This window comes from Camellia sinensis, chromosome 5, assembly GCF_055761805.1.
Source record: "Camellia sinensis isolate YWXY chromosome 5, ASM5576180v1, whole genome shotgun sequence".
NCBI classification, from domain to species: domain Eukaryota; kingdom Viridiplantae; phylum Streptophyta; class Magnoliopsida; order Ericales; family Theaceae; genus Camellia; species Camellia sinensis.
In genome coordinates, this window is record NC_138965.1 from 206,393,318 (window position 1) to 206,404,155 (window position 10,838).

The 10,838-nt window shown below is 30.1% G+C and overlaps 1 protein-coding gene across 1 annotated transcript; it reads right to left on the reverse strand.

Annotated features, from left to right (window-relative positions):
- Positions 1-371: 371 nt before the first annotated feature.
- LOC114286685 (protein NRT1/ PTR FAMILY 4.6) lies at positions 372-10,410 on the reverse strand. Its single transcript, XM_028229884.2, has 5 exons — positions 9,820-10,410; positions 9,590-9,695; positions 9,247-9,464; positions 2,478-2,933; positions 372-1,627 (listed from the first exon to the last, which is right to left on the reverse strand). The coding sequence occupies exons 1-5, from the start codon at positions 9,820-9,822 to the stop codon at positions 650-652; spliced, it is 1,761 nt and encodes a 586-aa protein (XP_028085685.2). The 5' UTR covers positions 9,823-10,410; the 3' UTR covers positions 372-649.
- Positions 10,411-10,838: the final 428 nt, after the last annotated feature.

Below are 10,838 nucleotides of genomic sequence, written 5' to 3' on the forward strand. Positions count from 1 at the left end.
ATATGAAACACTTTTCTGTTTTATATTTTCCATTTTTTGATGGATTGTATTATGAAATGAAGTGATTTATATCTATTAGGTTGTTAATCTAAACACAATAAAGTAAGATTCAACCTTGGAAAATACTATTTTTTATAATTTTCATCCTGAATAATTCATGTTAATGACATTTTTAATATTAAGAAATATCTTTATAAATTTTTTGTTTTAAAGTAATAAGTCCACAATTTTTTTTATATTATTCTCTGCATGTATAGCGTCGTTTTTAGGATCTCAAAATGAAATGAATTTTTACAAAATTTAAGAAAAGCTGCCTTAAAAAAAAAAAAAAAAACAATTTCCAAATCCCAATATACATTACAAGTGATCTATGAGCATAAACCATTTTGATGTCCATTCTATTACATTACCAGTGATTATTACAAAAGGAGGTCTGTAGATCCCAGTTGTGAACTAGTTTCATCAAATCATCCAAACATGTCCTATCTTATGATATGCAGCAAATCTCCGTCAATCCATATTTACAATCAAAAGGGTTTTTGCCTTGCCTGGCAATGCATGTTTGGTTCCCCATTTAAAATGGTATTAACATGAAACTACTGTCTGATCCAAAATCCCGATATGTATCGGCTGATATTAGCAGCTCATTTTACTTGTTGGCATTTTTTGATCTATACTTGTACTGATTTGCCCAAAAGAGGTAGTGCAAGAAATTCAATCCACTTAGCACACACATTAGCCAATAAAACCTCTCCAAGTGAAAGTGATTCAAGTTAGTACCAGAGAGCCATGGTTTGTGCTTGGAATTGCCAGTGACACAGTTAACAATTGACACAATCACAGTGCTGAGATAGTACCCCATTGCCAGAGAAGCCCAGGAGAGAGAAGTCGCCAGGGATCGCATACTAATTGGGGCCTCAGTGAAGAAGAATTCCATCAATCCAGCCAATGTGAAGAGATCAGCTGAGCCCAAAAACAAGTACTGGAAAGCAATCCAGAAAAATGAGATGGGTAACGGATTGTTAGGAGAATCGATGAGTCCTGAGTTATAAGCGACTCGCTTACGTTTAATTTCAATTAGAGCAGCCACTGCCATTGCTATAATCGACAAGACTAACCCAAATCCGATTCTTTGGAGATGAGAAATACCCATTTCAGATTTGGTCACTTTTCGCGCGAATGGGATGATGAAGTGGTCATAGAGCGGTGCAAGGACAATGATGAAGAGGACAGGGAAAATTGGGAGGGAGGCCGGGGGGACTTTTAGGGAGCCGAGTTTGGTGTCCATTGTGGCAGCTTGTTGGACTGAAAAAGTGGAGAGTTGGGCTAGGCAACAGTTCAGCATGATTGTGCAGGCGAAAATCGGGAGGACTTTTAGGACAATTTTCACTTCTTTGACTTCTTGTGTTGAGCAATGTAGTGATTTGTGGACTGGTCTGTCAGCCACTGCTCTGTTGAGGAATTTGAGGCTTTTTGATGGGGTTTCAATGGGTTCTATGGCTTTGGTGATTGATTGTTGTTCTTCTTCTTTGGTGATTGCGGGTGGAGATGGGCTTGTCGCCATGCTCGCGATAGCATTGCTCGAAGTTCTGCTCATGCAGGAGTTTAGTGTGGAAGCTAGAAGAACCTGTGAAATTTCACAGAAAAGCAGTATCAGATATGCTTTAGCCAGGAAGCTGAAACTACAAACTTGTTGCTGAAATTAGATAAAGTTTGTGAAATTTGGCGAGGAATTGAGAGAATAGTCAATTGTTAAATCTCCACACAAGCAGAAAACATAGTTACACATAATTAATTCACAACAAAATATTCATATGCTCACATAGATGTGAGTTTCACAAAAAAAACCATATATGGGTGTTGGTCCCTACAGTTAGGGGTGCCCAAAAAAGTCGTTAACCCGAGAACTTGGGCCAACCCAAATCAACTTGTGTCCATTTGATAAATAAAAATTGACTTGTCAGTTAACCTAAGTTTTAAAATTTGCCAATCTATTTACAAAAAGACTCAAGTTATCCATATGAATACACAAATTACCTTGAACTTGGCCACACAATATTTTTCAACTCGAATACCATTAATCAAATGACACCCCACCCTTCATTTTCATTGCATTTTTTTCTTCTTCTAATTTGATTTATGAAAAATGATTTGAGCATCTTAATCATATTTGTAATTTAGAATAAATAATGGAGTTATATATTCACTCATGTTTTTGCTCATTCTGTATTTCTATAACACTCAACACGTTCAAACTGCTGGTTTAAAACCATTAAAATTATTTGACCAACTACTCGTTTTCTTAGGATGTGGACAAATTGAGAATGAGTTGAAAATTCTCAATCTAATGGTTCAGTTGATATTTTCCCTCAAAATCGACTCAAAGCAATCCGTGTACACCTCTAACAAGAATAATGCAAAGTTGGTTAGAAGCCAATAATGAAGTAATAAAAGAAAAGGGAGTCCCATATTGTTACCTTGCATATGGTTGTAAGTGGACTTCCACTAGGCACTTTGTTTCTGTAAAAACAAGACCCAGCAAGAAAAACAGGCAGAGACAACAGTATTGCCAAAGTTGATAACCCAAAGCCCCATTGCCAACCCTTGTTGTCTTCAATCCACACCACTAATGTCACGGCGATTAAGCCGCCACAAGACAGAGAGAAGACGAAGTAGTTGAAGAATGTCGACCTCTGCTTCCTCCCCTTGGGCGTGCTCTCGTCGAATTGCTCTGCTCCGTGTGATGGTAACGAGCCTTTTATGCCTCCAACGCCAAGCGCCACCAAGTATAAGCCCGTGAATAGCATTGCTGCTTTGCCACCGCTGACTTCCTGGCATAGGGGGGTGGTGGTGGGGTTGGTGGCCGCGACTGTAGGGCATGGTGGTGGTTTTAGGGAGGGCGACTGAGCTTGTACTGTCAGTACGATCAAGCCCTGTTCAAACCATCCAAAAATTGGTTAAAAACATTGAATTCACATCAGTTTTAGGCTGTGTTGGAATTTTTGAATTTGAGGATAGATTTGAGTATGAAAATAAAAAAAAGGCAAGTGAGGTAGAAATTATATATTATTATTTAAATAAATTCAACACCTGAATAATAAAAAAAACGAGGAAGTGGTTCAATTTCTCACCCCAAAAAATAGAATAAAAATATATAAAAAATTTAAGAACATCTCTAACCCACTAGGTATATCATGCTTGTTAGTCAAAATGCTTATTATAACTTATTTTTTTCAACTCCAATGCACTAGGCATATGAGTAAGCATTTTAGCTCAGCTCACATTCACTAGCTACATGTAGCTAGCCTTCACGGCTAGGCAAAATGTATTTAATCATTAGGATTATTTTCCTCCATCTTTGTTGCTGATGTGACATTTTATAAAATTAATAGTATTTAGATGAATAGCTAAAATAAATAATATGGTTGGAATAGAAATATATAATAGTTGATAGGCAAAATAAAACATATACTTTATAGTAATGTTTAGATAGATAAAATGTCTATTACCGTCGGAGATGCTCTAATAGATATCGTAAGTAGTTGATTTCAAGTTCACACAATCTAAACTTCTTAATTTTAGTTTGATATCTAAGATTTCTGAATTCAGTGGAGTTGGAATCCAAAAGTTAGCCAATTCAAATTTGTTAAAAAGGCTAAACTTAGAAGGGTAATTATGATATCTCTACGGAAGATCCTTTTTTCAATATCAAAAAAGAAAAAGAAGGGTAATTTTTTGCATATTCGAGACGGGTATTACTATAGTACTGTCTCTATGAGTGGTTTTTAGATAATTACGTCTATCATATTTATGCCAGTATTAAAATATAACATAAGAAATGATAATTTATTATTGGTGAATGATACTAGGCATGGTTATTATTATTATTATTATTATTATCGAATAATATTTGTAATTATTTGTGAAATTTATTATTTAGTACATACTAAAATCATAATTTTGACGCGCTCCAAAACATAGACTCACTTATATTATCATATTTTTGTAATTCTTTCAATTTTATCATCGTAAGTTTTCAATCAAAAGAGTCAAAGCTTCTGGATTCATCACGGGACTGGCTTGGTAATCCTTCACCATTTTTTTTTTTTTTTTCCTTCTTATTAAATTGATAGGTTAGAAAGCAACAGATCAGACGGTTAGAATACTCCAATCAAGAAAAGCTTCGTCATTAGACTCTTCCAAAAAATTGGGTCCCTTTGTGGATAATTTAGACAATGTTGGATTTGGAATGTCACTATATAAGACCAACCAATGAAATGTCACTGTAGATCAGAGATTTTGGATCTCAAATGGAATTTAGTGAAGGGCTCTCCAATTGAATTAACCTTTTATTAACATATAACCAACGGCCTAATTTGATTTATCAAAACTCTTACATCTCATTAAGAGATCAGTGATTTAAATATTTTTTGTGTAAGAGATCAGTTTATTTATATGGATCTTATTTCCCGGGTCTTTCTCTCATACTTTAAGAGTTTCTTTGTATTGATTATATATTATATTTGATTCTTATTATTATGATTGTAATGTATTGAATTTTATTATAATATATTATATGAATCAAAGAAAAAATTAAAAAAAAAACAAAAAAAACTATGGACATGCATTCAAGAAAATGTTTAAGAAACTGAAGTCAACTATGTCTAAGAAATTGGAGTCTACATAGATATCTAAGAAAAATCATGATAACATATGTCTAAAGAAAATTCATGATAACTATATGCCTAAGAAATTGGGTTTTGCGCAGATGGGTTGATTTTGTTTTATTTGAATTTTGAACATAGAAATTTAAAAAAAAAAAAGAAATAATAAATAAGAAAAGGCATTTGTCAATGAAATTTTTTAAAATTAAAAAATCTCGTTATTTTTTCTCCACAAACTTTTGCACAAATTCGAAATTCAAACACAACATTAGTGATGAAAGCACTAGGAATCCAAACTTGATTTAAATACTTAACAAGTCAATTTTATATAAGTTTTTAATGAATCCAAATATCTTATTCTTTATTATATATTTACTAAATTATTTAAGTTTGACTTAAAAAATGAACAAGTTTTAAAATATGTTTAAATTTAACTTGTTTACACAATGGCCCCGTTTGTTTGGAGAGTTAGAGGGGAGATTGAGATTGGTAGTGAAGTGGGACCCACTAATATTGTGTTTGTTTTGAGAGATGGGGAGGGGATTGATAGCGAGCTCCGGATTACGATGGACCTCTCAAAGGGGATTCGGATAGGCCTCAAGAACTTGGTATTAGAAAAATAGTCCGGCAGACTAGAAATTTTTTATTTTTATTTTTATTTATTTTTTATTTTATTTTTTACATGTCGAGCATTTTTTTTTGAACATTAATGTTTAATTTTTTATTTTTTTTGTCAAGTAAAAATCATTATTTTATTTTTTTTGAAAATTTTTTATTTTATTTTTATTTTTTTAAAATTTTTTACATGTTGGACATTTTTTTTAAAACATTAATGTTTAATGTTTTTGTATTTTTTTTATTTGTTTTATTATTTTATATAAAAATAATTTAACAATTCCTACACTAACAACTATCATCAAAACAAACACAATTTTACTTAATCCCCTCACTATTAATCTCCTCCATTCTACCTCTGAAAACAAACAGGGCCAATGACTTAATCTAAAATGAACTTTTAAACGAGTCGAATTCAAATAATTTAGTTCATTTTACAACATTACTATCAACTTATAAAAAATTTAAAATATAAAATTTCAAAAATATAAATACAAAATCAAAATGCGAGTCAGATAAGTTTTGTTTTGAGACAGAAAATTCCATTCGGTTGAGACCCACTAGGGTTTCACTGGATATAAAATTAGAAGATATAATATAATGTGAGATTTTAATCAAGATATATAATGAATAGAATATAGGTATTGGATAATATATCCCAATTCATGTTTGTTGACTTGATATTTTGTTTTACAAAATACATATATTGTGGGATATAAATAAATAATTTTCAAGATTGCCCTCATAATATTATATTATATTAAATTAAATTAAATATTATTATATTATATTATATTAAATTCAAATTTTAAATTAAATTATATTATATTATATTAAATTCAATAATATTATATATTATATTAAATTAAATTATATTAAATTAAATAATATTATATTAAATTCAAAATTTGTATTAAATTATATTATATTAAATTCAAAATTTTATATTAAATTAAATTCAATAATATTATATTATATTAAATTCAAAATTTGTATTAAATTATATTATATTATATTATATTAAATTCAAAAAATATATTAAATTATATTATGTTAGATAGACAAAAGGGTAAATTAGACTTTTTAAATCATATCCCAACCAAGGGGATATGATATAATGCGGGGTGGTGGTATTGTATATCCTCTATTTTTTGGGAATATACAATCCCAGGAGATGTTATATTCTCTTTAAAATGGATATAAAATTAGAAGATATAATATGATGTGAGATTTAATCAGGATATATAATGAATAGAATATAGGTATTGGATAATATATCCCAATTAATGTTTGTTGACTTGATATTTTGTTGTACAAAATATATATATTGTGGGATATAAATAAATAATTTTCAAGATTGCCCTCATAATATTATATTATATTAAATTCAAATTTTAAATTAAATTAAATTATATTATATTAAATTAAATAATATTATATTATATTAAATTAAATTATATTAAATTAAATAATATTATATTAAATTCAAAATTTGTATTAAATTATATTATATTAAATTCAAAATTTTATATTAAATTAAATTAAATTAAATTCAATAATATTATATTATATTAAATTCAAAATTTGTATTAAATTATATTATATTATATTATATTATATTAAATAATATTATATTATATTAAATTCAATAATATTTATATTATATTAAATTTAATAATTATATTATATTAAATTCAAAAAATATATTAAATTATATTATGTTGGATAGACAAAAGGGTAAATTAGACTTTTTAAATCATATTCCAACCAAGGAGATATGATATAATGGGGGTGGTGGTATTGTATATCCTCTATTTTTTGGGAATATACAATCCCAGGAGATATTATATTCTCTTTAAAAAAAAAATTACAAACATGAAATACGTGGATCTCACAGAATATAATATCTAATCCTACCTTTTATATCCTGGAATCAAACACGGCGGGGATATGATTTTTATGCCATTGGTGTTATACAACACAGATTACACAATCGAAGACTACCTGACATGGTAGAGAGCAAGCTCACACATGGTGTGAAACAGACTGATCTGCTACAACGTGGGCTTGGGACATCTGGAATGGTGATGAATCATACTCTCATTGGTTGACATTTGAGGTCTTATTAAAAAGACCCCCAAAAAACAAAACATTAATGCAAACAAACAAAAATTCATATGTCTGGTCAGCCTTTCAGCAGAAATTCAGAAAATGATGGTCGTGTTTGGCTGGGCTTGACATGGTTTGTTAGGGCAACAGATAAGTTGATGGTGTTGAATGAGGGGGGACCCAAAAGAGTCCCATGAACTATTACTAAAATGATGTGAAAAGAGCCCCTTGGGGTAAAAAATTATTTCATGTGTTTCTAGTTGGTCCCATTACTCATATTTTTAAAAAAGAAAAAGAAAAGAAAAAAAGTGTGTCCATATATAGGTGATATTTATTATATAAATACAAATATAACTATATACCTAGGAGTGAAATATATCAAGTCAGAAGTTCAAGAAAATTATTAAACAAGATTTTAAATTTTTTCATTTTAATGCGAGAGAATATTTCTATGGCCAAAAAGTGAAATAGAGAGTTAGAATTCTTTTCTTGAAAGGAAAATAGTGAAATGATTTTTTTGAAGTGCTAGCTCAAAATTGGTTGATGCATTAACTAATATTTATTGCACTTATTCCTCATTAAAAAAAATTGTATCTTCTATAAGTTGTTGCATCATATTCTATATCCAAATTATTATTAAATGAGGGTTGAACTTGTTTGTCTTCTCCTCGTGTCATGTGGCTTTGATAGATTTTTTCATCTTAAAATAAAAAATTATACAAAGAGATGGTGCACAAAATTTGAACATAAGATTTTAGATTTTATTAAAAATACTCTTACCACTTAAACAATATACATATTATAATATTATTTTTTTATTATTTATTTTTATTCTTATTTATTTAAATTATACATGTATCATGCCTGCCACGCGAGATTCACATGCGGATCAAAATTTAGACTATGAGAGTATACTCACTCATTAATTTTAAGTTCAAAAATTAATTGATCTATTAAACCGCCTACCAAAATAAAAAATCCCAATGAACCCAACTTGTTCATTCATCTAGGTACTCGATTACTTTCAGCCTAAAGTTTTTTTTGTGATTCCACCTCTCCATGTATTTTTCATGCAAATATTAAAGGGTAGCCTTCCTCAAAAGTGAAAAAGTGGATGCAACTGGCTTCCAAAAGTGGAAATGCCAATGCATCAAAACCTGAAGCTAATCATATCTATCGAGAAAATCAAAGTGCAGATATTATAGTTAAGTTGGGCTATTCTACAATACTGAGTTTATAATTTTTTCATTTTGCTCCCTTAATTATTGTAAATCAATTGTATGATGATGCTAATGGGTATTGTACCTTAAACTCGTGAACTCGTAATTTCCTTTATATATGCTCCTTTCAACCAAAAAAAAAAAAAAAAATTATCCAAATACCTTAATTTGTCAAAAATAGAATAACCAAACTATACTTAGTTACTGTTTGTCAGGTTGATTTGGAGTAGGTTGGAATTTAAAAAAATATATATAAAATGATAAAATAAATTAAATAAATTAATAATATAAAATATTACATTCAAATTATAATTATTCAATTTTTTCTTCTAAAAAAAAAAAAAAAAACTCAAAAAAATCAGAAATATCTTCTCAAGTGGAGCTAAAAACCAAAAAAGAGTAAAAACGTTCTTCCCAAACCAACCCTAAACCAACACTAACCACCGGTCGTCCGCCACCACTACCCACGCTATTTTCACAACTATCAGTACTATCATTTTGAGGGTCGAAACCAAGCAGAAGAAAACAATTTGCGGATCAAAAACATTATCTAAAATTGTTTCCCGCAAAAAAAATTTCTGAGACAAACAGAGCATAAGTTAAAATGGAAACTGAGAGAAGTAAAACTGGAAAATTACCAGAAATTCAACCACTGCACACATCAGGTAGATAAGATAAGTAGTGAAGAAAGCATCCGATAAGAAACCGCCAAGGAGGGCAAGAAGGAAGGCAGTCCCCATGAAATTTGTCACAGAATTGGCCGATTTCGATGGCGAAAAATGCATATAGTCGGACATGTATAGCACCAAATTGCTTGCATTTGCCAGAAATGCCAAGTTCTCCAATACCTCCACAACTACATGTACACGAATCATAAAATTGATCAATTATATGTATGTGTAGAATGACAAAAAAAGATTCATATAAATATATATAAATCATACCCACCTTGAATTTTTCTTAGAAAAACATTTGACTTACCCAAAACAAAGTAGGCGGCGAAAAAGCCGCCATGGCGGCCTCTAAGTGCAGGTTTGTTCCTCCAATCCACATAGCCTTCCCATGTATTGAGTTGTTGTTCTACTTCCTGAAGAAGAAGAAGAAGAAGAAAAGGAGGGTAAGAGAGAAAACAAATATATGTGTTTGTTTTGAAGGAAATAAGAAGAGAGTGACAAAAAGGAATAGAAAAAGGAGAAAGACGAGGAACCCACCATTTTTCTATCCTTTTTACTCTACTTGAGAAAGTTGAGATATGGGATCTCTCTGGAATTGGGAAGACTTTGATATGATCCAAACAAGCGCGATCAATGGTGGGTGATTTAAAGAGAGAGAGAGAGAGAGAGAAAGAGAGAGAGTCTAAACAACTTTGAAGGGAATTGGTCGCCCTTAGAAAATGACTTCAATGCTTTCAGACTCTTTAGACAAGTACTCAAAATAAATAGTTTTTATATAATTTTCATATCTAGCATTGTTTGTTTGTTTAGGCACTCAAGTACTACGTTTTGAGGGGGTAAAGAGAGGTGAGTAGGATAGTTATCTGGTTTTGTAGAGGAAGGAAAATATCCCCAAAAGATGGGGGAGAAAAGAACCTGAAGCATCAAGTCCTCCTATCAAATTACTAAGAAAAAAAAAGAAGAGAAATTAGGGTATCATGCCATTGTTTCACCTTAAACATTGCAATAAATATAGGGGTCTTGATGGCGCTGCCGCCACCAATAGTATAGAGTGAGTTTAAGTATAAAAGAATTAAACACAAATGTCTCATAAAATGTGATAAAGAGTGAGATTCACACTATGAAAGTGAGAGTTAGATTTATTCTATATGAGATATATATATATTTATTTTGTATTTGATCATTTATATTCTTAACATTATTGTAATATATATTCATTGTTGTCCATATCAATGTAAGCGTTACTATATATAAATTTAATATGAATAATAATGATCTTTTTAAATAAATTTTTGAGTAGTTTTACGCCTAATGGTATGTTGTATGACAAAGTTTTTTTTTTTAATCTCATGTGTCTATGGATTCACACAACAAATAATATATATTTGTATATACATAATTCATAATAAATAATAGAATTAATCACTATTTTTTAAATATAATAAATTTATATATACATGTTATATTTGTTGGAAATGGTTATTTTTTCCTCAAGTTTGGTCTATTTTTTAGGTGGGCCCCGAGTGTCAATTTACTCGGGTCAAAGTGGTAACGCG

Bases quoted from the DNA above. Each gene is read 5' to 3' on its own strand.
- LOC114286685 (XM_028229884.2), bottom strand. The intron at 9,465-9,589 runs GTAAGTCAAATG...GTGTACATGTAG, and splicing joins CGCCGCCTACTTTGTTTTGG to TTGTGGAGGTATTGGAGAAC. The intron at 1,628-2,477 runs GTAACAATATGG...GAAATTTCACAG, and splicing joins CACTTACAACCATATGCAAG to GTTCTTCTAGCTTCCACACT.